Consider the following 18769-nt stretch of genomic DNA (forward strand, 5'->3'; position numbering starts at 1 on the left):
AGCTCTCCCACAACACACGACAATAAACTGTTGGAGGAGGAAAAAAGCTGTCATCTCAATGACATAATTTTAATTTTTAACAAGTCCTTTATTTCAGTACAACCTGATTATTTGAAGGTCAGCCCTAGGGTGAAGCTGGAAGATGCCTGGAAGAAAAGCTCCTCTTTCCAGTCGCTTTTTCTGTCTTATTTTGGTGTTTTCAATTAGTTTTGCTTCACTGTCCAAGAATGAATTAGAATGATCTCCCAAGCACTTCACACGTTGAGCTCGTCTGAGAATGAATGATGCTATTTAATTCTTTGCCATTTCAAAGAATTATTTCCTTTAGATCAGTTTTCCTAACTCCACAGCAATTATCAACACTTTCTAGTTCTTACTTCTTCACCTTGGTACTATAAAATGATTTGGCAATTTCCATTTATATGTGATCATTGCTACTCAGAAAGATGAGTATTTATTTATAGAAGGAGAGTGAAAAATCAACAAGGAAGATTTTCTCTCACCCAGCCAGTCCTTTCTAGTGTTTAACAGACCTCAAAGCCAGACCTTTAACCTATCATAAAATGTCTTCTTTGATCTGTTTTCATTAAAACTAGAAATTAGTACTCCACATTCATGATGGGCCCATCCAAAAGTCAAGGTCTGCTTATTGGTACACTTGGACCTTTTCTTCACACGATAATTTGTATTCAGACACACACGCATTTATGCAGTCCTTCCAAATTGTACATTTTTTAGTCATCTTTTCTGATTAAACTTATTATACCTTCTTCAAAAGGTGGTATCTATAATGCTTGGCTCAACGTTGCAAGGACAGCTTCTCCCTCGTCCACATTTACTTCTGAAGTGTCTTGACAACATGCAATCGTGTTGCCCACCCAGTGCATCATTCCTGGGTCAGAAAATGTCACTGCAAGAGTTGCGTGTGCTTCAGTGTTTTTCCCTTTGTTTTCATACTGCACTTTGAAAAGGATTCAGTGACATCTAATGACATTAATATGAAATTTTATTCTTATGGGGCCCTTGACTTAGGGATAATTCCTCTTTTATATGTTTCTGATATGGCAGGCTAATGTATCATTTTGTTCTTTTATTCCACAAACCCAGCAAATTCTAAGCCTAGGCCTGAGCAACTCAGTCTTTCTAAATCACATACAAACTGTGAATGTTGCTATGATTTATTGTAATTTTTTTGTGTATGCTATATTGATTTATGAATGGTATTTACCCATATACCTCATGACATAAAGCCAGTAGAGAACAAATAAGCATGGATACAGTAAGTATAAATATAAATTTCCATATGATTTATTGTTGTTCCTTGTACATAAGAAACAGTAATATACAACTTACACTGCTTTAGAATGTAAAATGGATAAAAATGTGTACAAAAAAAGCACATTCCTAGAAAAAGGTATTGGCAAATAGTAAAAATAGGGGGAGGTCAAAAGCAAAAAAAAAAAAAAAAAAAAAATCAAAAAAAAGAAAAAAACCAACAATTCTTCAATTCAGTGTGCAAACATTATATAAAAATAGAAATACTAACTCTACAGGCAGTATTTCCTGATAAATTATTTAAATAGCATATCTACACAATCTGAGATATCTATTCCAATGGCAATGAGAAAATAATTTATAAAAATAAAGCAATGGTGTACAAGATGATAGAAAAAAAACACACAAAATTTTCAGAAATTGTATTTAACATTTCAATGCTATTTCCTTATTGGGAATACTTCTCTGCAGAGTTTTTATACTATGTACAACATTGACTTTTTAGGTACTACAGTAGCTTTAAGTTTGTTAGACACTTAAACTCTTTCTGCTTGATCCAAAAATTCTTTACTCAGTCACACAACAAATGAGGTAATATTTGTATGTAAGTTTCACCTTTGTCATTTTTTTCTCTTTTGGAAAAATCAAAGAAAAAAGTGTATATGCTTTCCTTCTCCCTGGAAATAGGCACAAGGGATGGGGTAAAACAGTATTGAAGACCTCATGGCTTTCTTTGCAATTTAAAACATTTGCAAATGGATAACCAACTAATTCCACTTGAAAAGATAAAACAAAGAAAAAAGAATCCCATAACATCCACTCCGGGCACAAGGTGCAGAGCAGCTCATTAGGCTGATTTTCCTTGTGCTGTTCTTGCAGGAGATTTGCTGATAAATGTCAACTACTTGCTCTCAAACACTTTCCATATGAAGCCTAAATTCCAGGCAGAACAGAGTTAATAAATAATCTGTATTTACAATCTTACAGTCACGAAGACTCTCAACAAAGATGACATGGATAGTCTTTACGCTTCTTCCTGTTCCATGAATAATCCTTCAGCCAGATCTTCCAGAATAAGTAAAAAATAAATATTTTACATCGTAAAGCATTTTAAAAAAATCTACACTCCAAAAGAGAGAATTAGAAAACTCCATGATGATTCAGGAAAAAAGAGAAAAGGAATGTTTTAGTTAGGTTGACAATAATTTTGTGCCTTTGTAACCATTAAAATACAAGCATGGCTGCCCCTCCTTTGGGAGGCAGCTGGTGCTCACTGAGATGGTAGGTTTTCCTATTTTCCTGCTACATCTGCATAAGCTACATCCAGAATGAAACCACCAATTTCAATGTGACCAGGCAATGGCAGCCAGCACTGCCTTACACTGGTTTGATTCGGATTCCCTAATTCTGGCCACTGCAGGTGACAAGTAAGGGGTGGGGATCAGGGAGGAAGTCCAGAAGCCAGTCTTTCTCTCCCTTTCCTGTTTCTATTTAAGTGTCTATTTACATGGGTTAATCAGCTAACACCAGTCAGCATCATGAAATCCAGCAATAGTCTTTCAATCCCCTGAAAATGACTTAGTACCGAACATGTAACAGTTCCTCCATATTTTCTCCATACAATCGTCTCAGGTATGCGCCCTCCCCTTAGTGCTTTGGCCTCTGCTCCCCGTGTTCCTGAAGGAGGATGTCAGGGTGGTTTTGTTTGCTAAGTCTAGTGAGTCCTCCCTTCTCTGACATGCCTGAAAATGCTTTTGAGTCCACTGCTCAGAGATGGCCTCACAATAGCACCCTGCTCTGTGACAAAGGCAGAGTGGAATGGGCACCTTCCCAACTGAAGCAAGTAGATGCTTTTTCAAAAGGAAACCAAAGCAATTGTTTATATGCTTGGAAGATGTCTTATTCATTAGAGGCTGCATGCTGAGTCTGTTTTCGAAAACTGCATTTTCTTGAGGCAGGTTGCATGTTCTAGGAGTCCACACTGATGCAAGCAGAGAAAAAAAGGAAGGCAAGGAGAAGCGATCCTGGGGGTTTTCTCAAGCCCATAGTTCCAGAAGGTGCAATACCAGCATTGGTTTATCATCAGTCTTTCAGTCAACAATTTGATGATTAGGGATCTGTTAAATAAACAAATATAAATAAATATACAAATGAAAACTAATTCATAAAAGCACAGACATCTCAGTATCAGCTAATAAGTTAAACCACATAAGAATAGCTCTACTTTTCTAATGACAAAAGCCTAATTTAAGATTGTTCAAGCACATTAGCATTTAATTTTGTGAGCTGACATTGATGCTAGGAGACCAACATGGCATGAACCTTCCAGAACGTATATTATGCTTTCCAAGGCTTTCAGTGTTAAAAGTTTAGGGAGTCTTACTTTAAAAATTCAGACTCAAAAATTACATTAATAATTTAGATTTTTTTTGGTGTAAAATCAACTATCTTTCTCTACTCTGATTGATCTTTTCGGTATCTGGCCTTGGCCCAGTAGATATATATTAAGTACTTATTTTGTGGTAGAGCCAGTGTTGGACTCAGCAAGCTTAAGTAATCACTGAGTAAAAAAGAATGAAGGAAAAAAAAAGCTAAGTTTAATAGTAAACATTAATTTAACATGCCAATATGAAAGCAACATTCCTCTCCCTTCTTTGTATACAGGGAAAAGTTGGGAATTCTAACTTGTGCTCTGATGGCATGAATAAAACACCAAGCAGTAAGATATATAAGTACATAATCGTAAAGAACAGTATTATTAATGAAGTCCAAATTGTATAGGAGCTTTTCTGCAGCCTACCTTTGCACAGTGTATGAGCAGCGCAGAAACTGCTAAGCAAACTAATACTGTAACTAAGGACTCAGGAACTCATAAGCCACAGTGCCTAGGCATTATTCCATTTTTGTCCTTGTGTCCTCACAAGCAAAATACAAATAACCCTGTCTCCAAAACAGTCTTTACATTGGACTCCCCCTAACTGTCATCCTTGACATTAGTCTGCGACAGAGGTGTCCAGTGTACATTCATGGTGATGTTGCTCTTACCTCTACATTCGTATTTCAGGTCGGAGAAGAACACCATTTCTTGAGAGAAGACAAACAACCCTAGTCTACCACCAGCATAGGTTTTATCATAGATGGGTCCTGAGTCAGCCATGATTTTCTTCCCTTCATACATCACCACTCTGCAGGGAAAAAAAGTCTCGTTTAGTGACGATGCTATTTAATACTTTTGTCTTTTTGTCCATTAGTGTGACTTGAAGTGAAATTGAATCAGTACGATCATACCTAATGAAACCCGTCTTTGGCCTGTGGCTGAGACGCCATCTGTAGGCGGTGAAATCTTTCCAGCCTATGTGACGAGGGTCATGCCACAGGGTGCGCACCTGAAGGAAAAGGAAAAGGAAAGGTTGAAACACAGTATCTTCAGGTAAAGATGTCTGTTTCGTTCCATCAGAAACAACGCTTGAAAGGTACCGAGCTGATCTAAGTTAGAGGGCTGCAATGGGGAATTGTTCCAAGCCCTCATATTTGTTGTGTGCCACTGAGTGCGCACATAAAGCAGACAGAGAGGAGGGAAGGAGTTTTTTGTTTGAAAAGGCTGAAGACACCTTAGGATCTGCGGGGCAATTCTTGGTCAAGCTCCCTTTTCAACACTGTTATGTTTTCACAAGGCAGAGCTCAGTGCTGCAGCTGGTGATGCTGGGAACTTTCTAAGACTCCCTGGTCGGAGTCTTGGTCAAAGCACAGTGTCCCCATCGCTAGTCAGGCCCCATCAGCTCTCTGTCTGCTGTAGGGCTTTGCTTCTTACCTGGCCAGGGGTGTTTCCTGTGTGCCACAGGGCATTCCGCAGGTGCTCGCCAGGCCCCGTGGTGGAGTTCACAACTTTCACAGAAAGGCCTGAGTACCCCTGAGCCCTCGTGGGGTTGGTGTCCCAGTAGGACTGGGTGACTTGCTTCCACATCACAACATAGAAGCGGCTGCTGGACTGGTAGCCAAAGACAAATCCAGCATAGTCATCGTCCCTTTCGGTGTTGATGAAGAAGGTGCCACTGAAGTCCACAGCATTAAACTCGTCATAACCTGGAAGATGAGCCCAGAGCCAGGTTAAAACCTGCAGCCTTCAGAAGGTTCTCCGTCATGTTCCCAGACATCCTCAGCACCGCAGGGACAGGTACAACTGCCAGGTTTTCTATTTGTTTTTCCCCATGTATGCATCAGCCTCTTGATCTAAGAACTCACTACTCACCTACAGCGAGTCCAGGATCACAGTTGACGGTCTGGACGAGTTCTTTGCCCTGATGGCGTACAACCCAGTTAGGGTCATTTTGGGATGTCCCTTTGGGATCCAGAGGAATCATCTGGAATCGGCGGAAATCGGTCTCACTGATGTCGACATTCTCAGGACAGATGTCATCAATGTCTGGCACATTGTCATGGTCAAAATCATCTTTGCAAGCATCACCTCGACCATCACCTGAGGTCAAAAAAGCAAGAGTTCAGCAAAATTCTGAAGTGCTATTATTGTTACTGGTGTCAGAAATGTCACTATTTTGTCTAAGTTGGCATTTGGTCCCTTCATCCTCTCAAATGCTTTGAGCCTTGTTTTCATTTCCTCAATCTACACAGCCATGCCAGCAGTCCCTCTCTCAGAAAGTGGCTCCCCTGACTCACCGTCAGAGTCCTTCTGGTCGGGATTGGGCACGAGTCTGCAGTTGTCCCTGTCATCAGGAATGCCATCATTGTCATCATCGTGGTCACAGGCGTCTCCCTTGCCATCTTTGTCATGGTCAGCCTGGTTGGCATTGGGCACATAGGGACAATTGTCCAGATTGTTCTGGTGGCCATCTTCATCAATGTCCTGATTGTTGTCACAGGTATCTCCAATGCGGTCTGAGTCAGAGTCCAGCTGAAAGAGGGATGTAAATGGAGGGTAAATTGCATTATAAACCATTCATGTTAAAGATAACTTATGCCCCCACCACAGGGAAAATTCTTCATTGTTTGATATAGCCAGTGGGGTTTCATGTCTATTTATATACTCCTGCAGAAAGATAGCAATAGTAGCAATTACATTTTAAACGTTTTTTCCCTTTGTTCTTGTTTTCATACAAAAATCTGAGAAGGGATAATTTAAAAATGTTTTAAATATAAAACTTTCTAAATAAAATCAAATAGAGTTATTTAATTTTTAAAGATGAAATGAAATGTTAACTGTTAAATGTTTAATGTTAAATGAAATTCTCTGGATACTTTAACAGAGAATTTCCTTAGAAGGTTTCAGTTGTAAAACTGTTGACATGTCAATTTCTCTAAGTCCTGAAAAGATGGCAAAAGATGGTCTCTGCGTTGTATACTGTCTGGGTAGGGTTAATGACAGGGATAAATTACTTTGGCTTTTTCTTTTAGGCATTTGATTTTATACACCTAGTATCTATAAGGATTGTCACCTGTAGGCTCAGGTAAAGTCAAACTCTAAATTTTTCCAAAACAGTTTTTCTCACAGTACTTTATTCAATATGCATGGGATGCTTAGGGACTGTTTAAATACACACTGGAATTCTTCTTGCCAGTATTTATGGACTTTGCTTATAAGATTTTTACATCATGCTTGAATTTTGTTGTAAAATTTATTTTTATCTGAGGAATCAAAAACTCATCCAGTGAGGTTACATGATATTGAAATTTAATTTATGGTAAGTTTCAAACTCAAAATAAATGATTATCAATGCCATCTGATCGGCAAAGCTAACCCAGATCATTCAAGCTTTTGATGGCCCCAGAGCCATTCATCCTATTGTTTTATGCTTGACAAGACTTCACAGGAACAAATCTTAGGAGGGAGGAGCTGGATTTCCTCATTTCTTTAATCTTATAAAAATTTACCATTAAAAAAAGCTGGTTTCTAAGCTTCCAGAACAATTCATTTTAGGGGGAAAAAAGCCTTAAATTTTATCCTTAGAAAATGATGGGCAGTTACACAAGAAAGAAAGACTTTCAGACAGAGAGCCTGTTCTGTGTAATGTTGATGTGTAGCACTCCTTAGCATAGGTAAAGAATGTTCATAATGCCAGAAACTTTTGAAGAATGACAAAGAAATGGGGTTTCTCCAAGTTTTGGACATATCCTTAGTTTGATGATTTTCTTAGAGCTAGATTACATCATTAGCCATGAAAATGGTTATTTTGCTTGTGCACATTTATTTTTCCATCTCTTAGTATTATATATGATTAATATTATTGTACAGTTGTCAGTCACAAATCTCTGCTTTGTATAATTTATCTTAACAATGGTAGACCATGCTGAGCAAGTCCAATAGCCCTTCTTACAGAAGGTAAGGCTGAAGTTATGAGATCTTCATGCTAAAGATCTGTGAGCCTCTGTGCAAGGAGCTCACATCAGGCAAATTATTTACATGAACATATCCCAGTTGGCTACGAGAACCCCGGGAGCCACGGTAATGACAATGTTTGAACTTCGTTAAGCTCATTTTTCAAAGGCCATGAAAGGACTATTCCAACAGTTTACTGAAAGACTCTGAAAGGAGTCCACCTACCTGATCTGGATTGTGTTCCAGGGGGCAGTTGTCACACTGATCTCCAACCCCATCCATATCAGTGTCTCTCTGGTCCACATTGTAGACGTACTGGCAGTTGTCCCGTTCATTGAGGATACCTGAAGAGAACAAGGGACAAATAAGAGCTGGGTTCTCCAGCCTTGGATGTGTCCACCAAAGTGCATACTAATGGCCAGGACCAGACAGAAGTAAGTTTGGAAAACGGTGCATGTCCCTGGCTCCCGCGGGCCCGCTGATCAGGCAGCACCTTACCGTCCCCGTCAATGTCTGCAGCACAGGCGTCTCCTTCCCCGTTGCTGTCTGTGTCTGCCTGATCTGGGTTGTGGTTGTAGGGACAGTTGTCACAGCGGTCTCCCACGTCATCTCTGTCATAGTCATACTGAGCTGGGTTGTAATGGAATGGACAGTTGTCCTGCAAAGAGAAGAAATGGAGCACTTAACAGTGTTGTCCCTGAAAACAGCTCAAGCCTCAAACCATGTGTATAATATATCTAAAGCTGCGAAAATCGGCAATGATTACTTTCTACTTTGTGGATAGGCTAATTGAGTACTCAGTGTAAAATGATCACTACAAAAGTTAAAAGAACATAGTTAAAAAATGGGTCCCCATGGGTTAGAAGTTAGTGAGAGATAGAATATAATCCCATCATCTCAGTTCGTAGTGTGCCCAAAGTCAATTTTACTGTCATTTCGATGTGACATTTGAAATGAATCTAGGGAACAAAGTGACATTTGTTTATGCATTATAATTTCTCAAGTGCAGAGAAAAACAGTTCTGATGAAAAACAAAACCCTCATTTAAAAATTTTCTTGGCAACATCTACATCCTTAAACTACTGGAACACAATGAATAATTTCTAATTATCCTGTGTATTGATTTGGTATATTTTTTGCTATAGCCATGTAATTTCCTTGAATCCTGAAGTGTTTCAGGCTGTTGCTGAATTAAAAAGATGAAAACGGGATGGAAAACTGTTTTTACCCTGTCATCTGGAATTTTATCATTGTCATCGTCATCATCACAGGCATCACCAATTCCATCCTTGTCATAGTCTTCCTGGCCTGAGTTGGGGAGGTTGGGGCAATTATCCTAGGAAAAAGAAGACATATATCACTGCTTCAGTTGCCTTCCTCATGCTCAGCTCATGCATGAGGAGTGTACCTGGAATTCCAAATAGAAACAGAACAGAATTTGGCTCAGTAACAGCATATGTTTTTTTATGGGAAGACAAGAAAGTAACACTTTTCTTGGGGGATATACCTACAGAATTTGTGTAAATGCTCTAGGCTTTATAGATGTTGTGAACACAAGTCATGTTTTGCTGGTGTTTGGATAGAGTACTGAACTTTATTTTGGACAGAAGAGTTGACTGTGGAACACAGTTGCCCAAAAGAGCCTGTTCGTGTTTTTGGCACCAAGTGATATTGATTTTAATGGGAATTAGTGCCCCTCTACCTTTGGGAGATTTCATCTTGTAGTTTCATGTCCAGACTTTAAGTATTTAAAATTCCTTAGCCTGTGTTTTGATAAGGTGATGGGCCCTCTTTCTGGAGGCACCCAAGGGACCTGGCTCTACCTTTTTGCAGTGGTAAGTCGCATTGGCCACGCACACCAGGTTCTCATTGGGCCAGCCATCCAGGTCTGTGTCCTCCCCGCAGATGATGCCATTGCCAGCGTAGCCGGGCTTGCACTCGCAGCGGTACATGGGGTCGCTGTAGTGGCCCAGGTAGTTGCACTTGGCGTTCTTGTTGCAGTCGTGGGTTCCATCCGTGCAGGGGTTACGGGGCTTGCACACCTGAGGGCACACCATCCTGCTGTTACCCAGAGCTTTCGAGAATCCCCAGATTTCATGGAAACAACAGATCCCTGTCATCTCTGAGTAGACAGAGGCTCCATTTGGAAGAGTATGGGTTACCTCTGTTCCTCGCCATTCTCCCTGAGGCTGTAGGCAAACTTTGCTTTATGTTTCTTTTTCTTGAATTTGCTCAGCACCTAGGCGTTTACATGTCCATCTGCTCACAACTTATTCCAGAGCAGCATTTTTAAATATGGTAGACTATTTTTCCCCTGCAGGATTTACCATGGGTTTTCTAGTCACATTTCTAAAACTAGACCATACATTCATCTCCTCGCCCCTTTTTTTTTTTTTCGTGAATGGTATGAAATTACATTCCTCCCTCTCCTAGTTGTTTTGGTCAAGGACAGCTGTCCTCTCCTCTGGTTTACTCATCTAGTTGACTGTACCTGTTTGTTGGCTGTGGCATATTCAACGCCCTGGCCAAAGGGCTGTGAGCCGGTGAAGCGCGGGGGGCAGGGCAGGCAGTTGTAGCCGGGGTCCGTATTCTTACACCTGTGCTCTCCGTTGTGGTTGAAGCAGGCATCAGGCACTTCTTTGCACTATGGAGGAAATAAGAGCGTGCTTCGTATTCAGAAGTCACTGCCATAAGGAAGCGACTGCACGGGTTAGCTGCTTTTCTAGATCCAGAAACTCGGAGCCGCATCAGTTCCTCACCTCATCAACATCTGTGCACTGGATGCCATTTCCACTGTAACCAGGGGGACAAGCACCACATTTCCAGCTGCCATCAGGGTAGCTAGTACACTTCACACCAGCAAAGCAGGGATTGGACAGGCATCCATCTAAGACAAGGAGAGAGAGACAGGCACAGTAAATGGTTAGTCTAAGCTGCCATACTGCCATGCTGAGCACTTAACACAGTGTAAGATATTATAGGGTATGGGGAACTGATAACTTGTTGGGATTTATGTTGTCCACCTGCATCTTAGCACAATCAGATCACTCAGGACTAACCAAGCTGGAATTTCCTCGAATGCTGACTGCAGCATTCAGTAAAATAGCAAAGCTCCTAGGTCATTTCATCCTGGGCTGCGTGGCTCACCAATTGGACAGTCCTGCTTGTTGCAGATCTGGTTTTCTGTCACATCACCAATGCAGTCCTTGCCTCCAAACTGGGGTGTGGGGTTGTTGCAGAGCCGGCTACGTTTCTGTACCCCTCCTCCACAGGTGACAGAACAGATGTCCCATGGTGACCAAGGACCCCAGCCTCCATTGACTGTAAGAAAATGAACCACAGGCAACAATTAAGATCAACTTTCAAATCCCTCCCTTGTCATAGACTCTCCTAAGCCCGTTCAAGAAACCTCTGCTCCTCTGACACATGGAAAGAATGCTGGGGAAGAGGGTGAGTTTGTTTTTCATTAAAAGAAGTTGCTGAGCATGCAGGACTTTGCTTCTGTTTGTTTCTCTGGTAGGTAACCTTCCTGCTCTATGACCCACTGAACTGCAGGCTGCAGATACCAGGCAACCAGCTGGGCGGAGCTGCTGCCCGTGCTCAGCCTTGCAGCTGAGCTCACACTTACTGGGGCAAGCGTCTTTCTTGCAGGCTTTGGTCTCCCGTGCTTCGCCTTCACAGGGTTTCCCGTTCATCTGGGGGCTGGGAGAGTTGCAGAGCCGGATCCTTGTGATCACACCGTCACCACAAGTCACAGAACAAGATGACCACGGGGACCAGTGGCTCCAGCCACCATCCTGTTTAACTAAAGTACAAAGTTGATGGTCACAAATGGTTTTGGCTTAGAGATAACCAAATAGAATCCCTCATCAGGAGCACACACGTTATTTCCAGGAAATGGTCAATGGCAACTAAACCCAGTGTACGGTAGAAATTGGCTCCTGGCCACAGGCCCAAATGTCAACATGGAACGTTTTCTACCAGAGAACGGATAAGTTAGCTGTTTTTATGGGTTGCTGTTAATATCCTAACATTTACAGGGTGCTTACCACTAACGAAACTCAATGTTAACTGCTTTACATGCAGTAGCTAAAGAAAATGCTCAAGATAAACTCATCAAGAACTATCATTATCTCCAAGTTGCGAATGAGAAAACAGCCTCAGAGAGGGTAAGCTGTGCTCAAGGGTGCACAGTGGGATCGGGATCCAGAAATCCTAGAACCCATGTTCTTAATGTGTATGCTGTGGAACTGCCCTCGGTGACGACAACAAGGACAGGTCAGTTCTCCACGTCCCTAAGAGGCCAAGATGCTCACATCTCTTGTCGCACTCCTGAATGTGGCAGGTGCGTGTCTGGACCGAGGAGCCCTCACATCGGTTGTTGAGGCTATCACAGGAGCGGCCGCGCTGCTGAATTCCGTTGCCACAGCTCGTAGAACAGGAGGTCCACTCAGACCATGGAGACCAGCCATCGTCCGCAGAGTCGCTGGCTGCAGGGGAAACAGAGGTTCATCAGGTACATGATGGTTAGGACAAGCTGTTCTTCAGAGGGCTCTGTTCAGGGCCCTCCACTTGCCAGAGGGTGAAAAGCAATACATTTCTTTCTTTTTGGCTTTACCGAGGTGTAAATGACAAAGACGATAGACATTTAAGGTGTATAATACGTTGTTTTGATACACACATATATTGTGATTACCACTGTCAAGCTAGTTAACACACCTCCATCATCTTACAGTTACTTTTTTTTTGATGACTTAAGATCTACTCTCTTAGCAAATTTTAAGCATACAATCCAGTATTATTAACTACGGTCACCGTGCTGTACGTGAGCTCTCTAGAACATAATAGGAGCTGGCACAAAGTTGCCGTTATACAGGATGAAAAGCAACATACTTCTTAGGCCTGCGGCCCAGGGATTTACCCCAGGTCATGATGTGTACAGCAGTGGGGTAATCGGACGCTTTGCCTGGCTCAGTACAGCTGAGCCTTCCCATAGTGTATGCTCTCCTATTCATTGCTTTTCCTTTCTCCTCTCAGCAACGCCAATGAGTTTTCCTCTACTGACTTAAGATATCTAGGTAGGCATTTCCAGTCTCAGATCCAGGAATGCGTGAGTCTGAGGAAGCTTACAGGAGTCGTTTCCGTCAGGGGAGCCATACACCATGTGTTTGACAGATGAGTTTGAAGGCAGCCGAGCTGCTGTTGGCTCTGGCTCCAGCTCGGCCATGAGTTAGTCAGTTTGTTGTTCCTCTCACCCCAGCATTTGGGGCCTTCTCTGCACATATTGTCATAAGAGGACAGCATGTTTGTTTACCATCTGCCCAGGCACCACGGCTACAATCACATCTAGCTGTATCTGACGGAAGACAAAGAACTTACTTTCTTTGGACATTCGTTGTAAGTTTTCTTAGCAATCCCTGATTCAAGTTCAGAACTTTGCTGCCTCCAGCTAGCTTTGTTCCTTTTAACGCACATCTCAAGTGAATGCGGAACAGAAAATAGATGTAAAAACGATCATTACGGTGCCAGTATCGCGAATATGATCCCTGGATGGAACTGGTTATTCTGAGCTGTGACAAGGGTATATGTGTGTGTGTCTGTGTGTGTGTGTGTGAAGGGCACGTGCTGTTTTTCTGTTTTCTTATCTCAGTTGTGATGAATCACTTTTATAATTTGTACCTGCTACGTTAAATATGATCTCAGCAAAGTCATTAATTTTACTGGTAACAAAAGCCAGGGATAAGGTGCCATGGAACAATATCATGCCTTATTTCTTTTGGTGCCCTGGAGCTCAAATTGCTGTTATTCTCTTAGGCCCTCTTATCCCTACAGATAAAAGGGGCAAAACTTCCAGGCCTCATCAGGCCAGCTCACACAATAAGCCTGTCAGTATCTGGTGAGCAGATTTTTCTTAACTCTGTGCCACTAAGGTCAAATTCTAAAAGCAGTCAACTTAGAGCAGTTGCTGCCACGTCTTCATCTCTTTTCCTCAAAGCAAAAAAATCAGAATTAATGAGCTATACCAAGATCTTCACTGCCATTACTGCAATCCAGATGGGGTAATTATGATGTACTGATAATGCAGTTTTTGGCTGTGTACAGCAGATAAGCTGTCAGTTAACCAGCTGCTGCAGCCAGAAACTGAATGAAAGCATGACGGAGATGGGGGTGGGGCTCCAGTGTTGTGCTCGGCTCTCTAGGATTTATGTAGAACTGATCTAGTCACTGAAGAATAGTTATGCCATTTGAGGAACTTACGCCAACAGCGAGGGCAGCATTCTCCATCAGGAACTGTGGCATTGGAGCAGGGCATGATGGGACAGGACACCTTTTTGCAGATGGTAACTGAGTTCTGCAGGGCAAGAGAGTGTGAGGGGAACAGGCTGCTGAGCATGTTGCGTTCAGAAGTCTACATCCTGTAACATTTCCTTTACAAGCCAAAACATGGTCAGGGCTGTCAATGCTCTAGTGGAACGATTTTCATAGAAGATCTGTCTCTGTCATATTTGCAACCACCACTATCGTAGAGACAGTTCTAGTGCTAGCTGACGTGTCACTCCATTGCTTGGAAAGTTCTTTTTAATTGCTACTTAGTCAAGGGTGGAAGTTACAGTACGAAGAATGTATAGCAGAGGAACCAACCGACATCATGGGCCAAATCTATGTCTGAAATCAAACTCAGGAAATTCAGCCAGGACTTTTACATTTTTATATTTTGTGTTTGGGGGGAGGAAGGAAGATCTACAAGCATTTTTTTTTTTTCTCATCTATAGATCCGTGATCTGTCTCTATACTGGAAAAGAACGGGAATTTAATGAAGTTGGTTCCCAAAGCCAGTCATCTGTGATTTGTATTTAAGCAAATTCAAATACTTTGCTATTAATAGATAAGCCAGGTGAACCTCCAAACTCACTGGCCGCTGGCATGGGGGAATGCTAGAGTGAATCACACACAGCTGGCAGTGCCATCTGAGCCAAGTAGACAGTAACATCCTAACAGTGTCAGGCTAAGTGATTTGAAAAACAACTGCTAGTCTACCAAGAGAACTTATGCCAAAACTGAATATACGTCGGGGTTGGGGAAAAAAAAAATGAATGTTCCAAGCAGGTTTTATTTACCTGACATTCAACACTTAGTCTTTGAACTAAGGTAGGTAAATCATTCAGATGTCTTAGTAGATTCATTCTCTTAGATACTTAGCCTGGGGTATAATTAATACTTTGATAAACCATCTGAGAGTTTAAAGAAGAATTTATAGATGCCATAATTGCATCTTAAAGAAAAAGTAAAAAAAACACTTTGGTATCAGGCCATGGAACATAAAAAGAATCTCTGTGGCGATTTGGGTATTTCCCCAAAGATGGAGGTTCAAACAAAAGCTGTTGATTCTTATTCTGGTTGGTGAAGACTGCTTACCTGACAGCGGCACTCGGTGCAGCTATCAACAGTCCATTCCTCGTTATTTCTATACTGAACTCCGTTGTGATAGCACAGGGGAGGCCGCCTCAGCTCATTGGCCAACTCTTTGTTCTCTTCAGTCTAAATGGGAGAGAATACCATTAGTGTCCACCCCCATTTTCAGTCATTGGGGACCATCTGTTGTAAACCTGCCAGGGTTCATGCTAATGGGCTGGGTGCAGAGGTCACTGACCACTTTGCGGATGCTGTCCTGCAGCGTGGTCACAATGGTGCGCAGGCCCCTGAGTTCCAGGACCATGCTGGACAGCTCATCACAGGAGATGCCGCAGATGGCTTGCAGGTCCTTTGTCTTGTGGCCAATGTAGTTAGTGCGGATGGCAGGGCTGGAACCATTCACCACGTTGTTGTCAAGGGTGAGGAGGACACTGGTAGCTGGCAAGAAACAAAATGAAAACTTCAAAGAGAGACTCTTACCAACCAGCCTCTTGAGTTCTTAGTGGTAGAAGACATTTCATTTGGTGTGAAGGATGCACATAGAGGGGTGGCGTGTAAGCGCACATGTGTGTATACGTGTGTGTGTATGATACCCCTTGAGGTCACTTTTGTATGCCTCTTAATGATTTTACTGGGGGTAATTTATGTACAACCACTATTGCTGAATTCCTCAGCCTGTTTTTGGTGGAATTTCCCCCCAATTTCCCTATGTGCCCTAAAAATAGAGGGGTACTCACAGCTGGAGCAGCCTTTGTTCCTGAGGATGTCTTCTGGTGTGGTTCCAAAGACAAACCTCACATTCTGCAGCACCCCCTGTGGACAGAGGATACACATTACCTGTAGAATCCTGAGGGGGGTGGGGATGGGGTTGGGGGACTGTCTCTATGCTAGGAAAAGCACACAAAAGATGTTCTAAAAGCTTCAAAGAGCTGTCTTAAGATCACTATGTCAAAATAACACAGCAACATAAATTGCCAAACAACTTCAAAATCTTAATTGTGACTTCTGCCAAGTCTTGAGTATTTTACAAAGAATTCAGTTATCAGCCTACTTGGGTACACAGGAAATGGAATCTGATCCTAAGCCCAGAGGATATAATGACACTTTCCAGTGTCAAAGAGTTAAATGTGGGAGTTCAAAGCCACCGTTGCAAAGATCTAGAAGTTCAGGCACAGATGAAGCTGTAACAGCAACAACTAACTGCTATTTTAACCTTTTATGTGAGACCAGCTGCATCCCCATGAGGAATGCAATAGCAAAGTGGTACTGATTCTGCCCATAGAAAGTATCCATTTCAAACAAGATTAAAATTGGGGGAATGCATTTGAAATAAGCTATTTTCTTAAGAGCCTAGGGAGTATCTAAGGCTTGAACAGGCTGATTGCTAAAGGAAAACCATTTCTTGTTTCCTTGAGTAGTTTTCAGAGTGTGCTTTCCAGACGACCAGCATCAGCATCACCTGGTACTTATTAGAGTTGCAGTTTTACAGAATCCCAAACTCTGGGGCTGGGGTGCAGCAGCGTGAGCTTTCACAAGCCCTCCAGGTGATGCTCATGCTGCCTAAAATCTGAGAACTGCTGCTTTAGAGACAGGTTTTCCTGTAGCCCTCCTGGCAGGTCACCTGTCTAGCAGATGATCCCACGGAGCAGGGCTCAGAGAAGAAGCCTCACCTGGAAATTGTCATTGACGCCCCCCTTTGCGATGCGGAGTCTGGCGATGCTGGCCAGGTCTCTGGTGAAGACGCTTTGGATGGGGACGTCCAACTCGGCATTCTCCATCTTTTCACAGTCGATGTACAGCTGGGCCCTGTCTTCCTGCACAAACAGGGTGATGCTCTTCCACTGGCCGGTTGCCAGGAGAGCTTCTTCCACAGACACCACGTGCTGCTTTCCTTGGACGGTCAGGCTGAGGTCCAGGGTGCCCGCCTTGCCGTTGGACACCACGCTGAAGACCTGGCCGGAGTGGTCTTTCCGCTCCAGGGCCAGCAGCGTGCCCCGGGTCTTCTTCATCTGCCTCAGGGAGGCCAGAAGGAGGAAACCCTTCTCTGCCCGCACAGCATCCACCAGGTCTTGGAACTTGTCATCAGGCACAGGGGGGATCAGGTTGGCATCCTCGATGCGGAAAGCTGGGCTGGAAGGGTCAGGACCCTTCACCAGTCGGCGCCCAGACCCCTTGCGGGCAGCCCCGGTGAGTTCAAAGATGTCAAACACGCTGTTGTCTCCCCCAGACTCTGTTAGGCAGGAAAGAACACATAGTGAGCTTTGGAGGCTGGGACCAGCGGTAGGGGGCTGAGTCCTTAGGGGTGGAGACAAAGGGCTGGGGTGAAAACTGGCAGCCACTGAAAGAGCTGAATAAACACCAGGATCAGAGTGAAGCTGCGTCCTGATGTCCAGTCAGGCTCAAGAGCAAAGGAGCTGGGAGAGGACAGCATGTGAAGGGGCACACCCGGGGTAGCCAGCCCCTCTTCTTCGTCCCTCCTTCCCCTAAAGGTGCCACACAAACTCACCTGGAATGCGGTTGGTGCCACACACATGCAACAGGAACAGGACGCCTAGTCCCCAGGCCAGCCCCATGGTGGAGCTGTTGGTGCCCAGCAGGGATCCTATAGCAGGAAGCACAAGAGCCCAAGGTCAGAGATCAGTTAGGCAGGGAGGGTGGGCAGAAACCGGGCTGGGCATGGGGACAGGGCCGGGACCATCCCTCTTTGATCCCGCGTTTGCTGAAATGAAGGACAACAGGATTACTTTCCAGAGAGCATGAGAGAGAGAGAGGGAGAGACAGACAGACGGACGTGGAGGAAAGAGATGCTGGTTTTAAAGTGTGGGGGGCGCAAGACCAACAATTTGGGGGCTTTTGGGAAGTCGAAGGTGAACAAGATCAGGAATGTAGTCTGGAGTTGCAGGGAGGGCAGGGGAAGTACAGACTCTTCCCTGGAGTGCTGATACAAAGGCTTAAGGAGGACTTCAGAGAGTAAAGAAATCTTGGGGTGTCCTGATGAGCTGGTTTGTGAACCCCAAGGCTGGAGGGGATGGCTCTGCAGCCTTGTCCCGAAGAGTCCTCCAGCGGCCGAGAGGGGCGGGCTGGGGCAGGAGAGCGGGGAGAGTGTGGGTTCCGGGGTCCACCAGAGGGACCGAAGCCTCAGCGCTCCAGGTGGATGTCCCCGGCAGCTTTGGTCCTCGGCGGCCGCCGGGGGCGACTTACCTGTGTGGACCGGAGCGCGGCGGCCGGGAGCGGTGGAGAGGACGGCGAAGGCTGGAGGGGCGCGGGGACCGCCTGTGCGTCCGAAGTGGAGGTTGCGCCGGGAGAGAGGCAGGAGCCCTGAACTCGCAGGCCAGCTCGGGCGCAGTGGCTGGCAAGGCGGAGGAGCAGCGCGCTTTTAAAGGGGCGCTCGCATTCCTGGGGATTCCTCCGGCCAATGGGCGGCGGCCGGGCAGGAAGCGGGAGGGGGGCCAGTCTGGGCTCCTCTCTCCGCCCCCCGCTGCCTGGCGCGCAACTTTCCAGCTAGAAAGTGAAGGGGGCGGGGGTCGGGGCTTGGGAGCACTGGAACTTCTCAGAAAAGTCGGTGCCCGCCCACGCAGCCTTGGCGCGCACGGGCTAGGCGCTCGCGCTCTTGCGCCACGCGGGCTCGGGGTGATCAGCGAGCATCCCGAGCAAGGACGGGGCTGGGGCGACCACCCAGGAGGGCCCGCGGGGTGGGGCAGGGGCTTTCGGGCGAGCCGGTCTCCCGGAATGCCTGGGTGATGGCTGAAA

The 18769-nt window shown here is 44.5% G+C and overlaps 2 protein-coding genes across 2 annotated transcripts in view; one reads left to right on the forward strand and one right to left on the reverse strand.

Annotated features, from left to right (window-relative positions):
* FSIP1 (fibrous sheath interacting protein 1) overlaps nucleotides 1-5209 on the forward strand; it is a 199161-nt gene extending 193952 nt beyond the window's left edge. The window contains exon 13 of the mRNA XM_023189357.2: nucleotides 4527-5209. The gene's annotated coding sequence lies outside the window, so the exon portion shown is untranslated. The remainder of the gene's footprint in view (nucleotides 1-4526) is intronic.
* On the reverse strand, nucleotides 1285-18364 carry THBS1 (thrombospondin 1). Its single transcript, XM_023189355.2, has 22 exons — nucleotides 18221-18364; nucleotides 17526-17621; nucleotides 16690-17249; nucleotides 15757-15832; nucleotides 15258-15457; nucleotides 15023-15145; nucleotides 13865-13958; nucleotides 11923-12096; nucleotides 11235-11411; nucleotides 10754-10927; nucleotides 10366-10493; nucleotides 10098-10250; nucleotides 9430-9648; nucleotides 8835-8942; nucleotides 8105-8264; nucleotides 7832-7950; nucleotides 5950-6184; nucleotides 5525-5752; nucleotides 5087-5358; nucleotides 4564-4661; nucleotides 4321-4460; nucleotides 1285-3392 (listed from the first exon to the last, which is right to left on the reverse strand). The coding sequence occupies exons 2-22, from the start codon at nucleotides 17590-17592 to the stop codon at nucleotides 3385-3387; spliced, it is 3513 nt and encodes a 1170-aa protein (XP_023045123.1). The 5' UTR covers nucleotides 17593-17621; nucleotides 18221-18364; the 3' UTR covers nucleotides 1285-3384.
* Nucleotides 18365-18769: the final 405 nt, after the last annotated feature.

This window comes from Piliocolobus tephrosceles, chromosome 6 (genome assembly GCF_002776525.5).
Source record: "Piliocolobus tephrosceles isolate RC106 chromosome 6, ASM277652v3, whole genome shotgun sequence".
In the NCBI taxonomy this organism is placed as follows: domain Eukaryota; kingdom Metazoa; phylum Chordata; class Mammalia; order Primates; family Cercopithecidae; genus Piliocolobus; species Piliocolobus tephrosceles.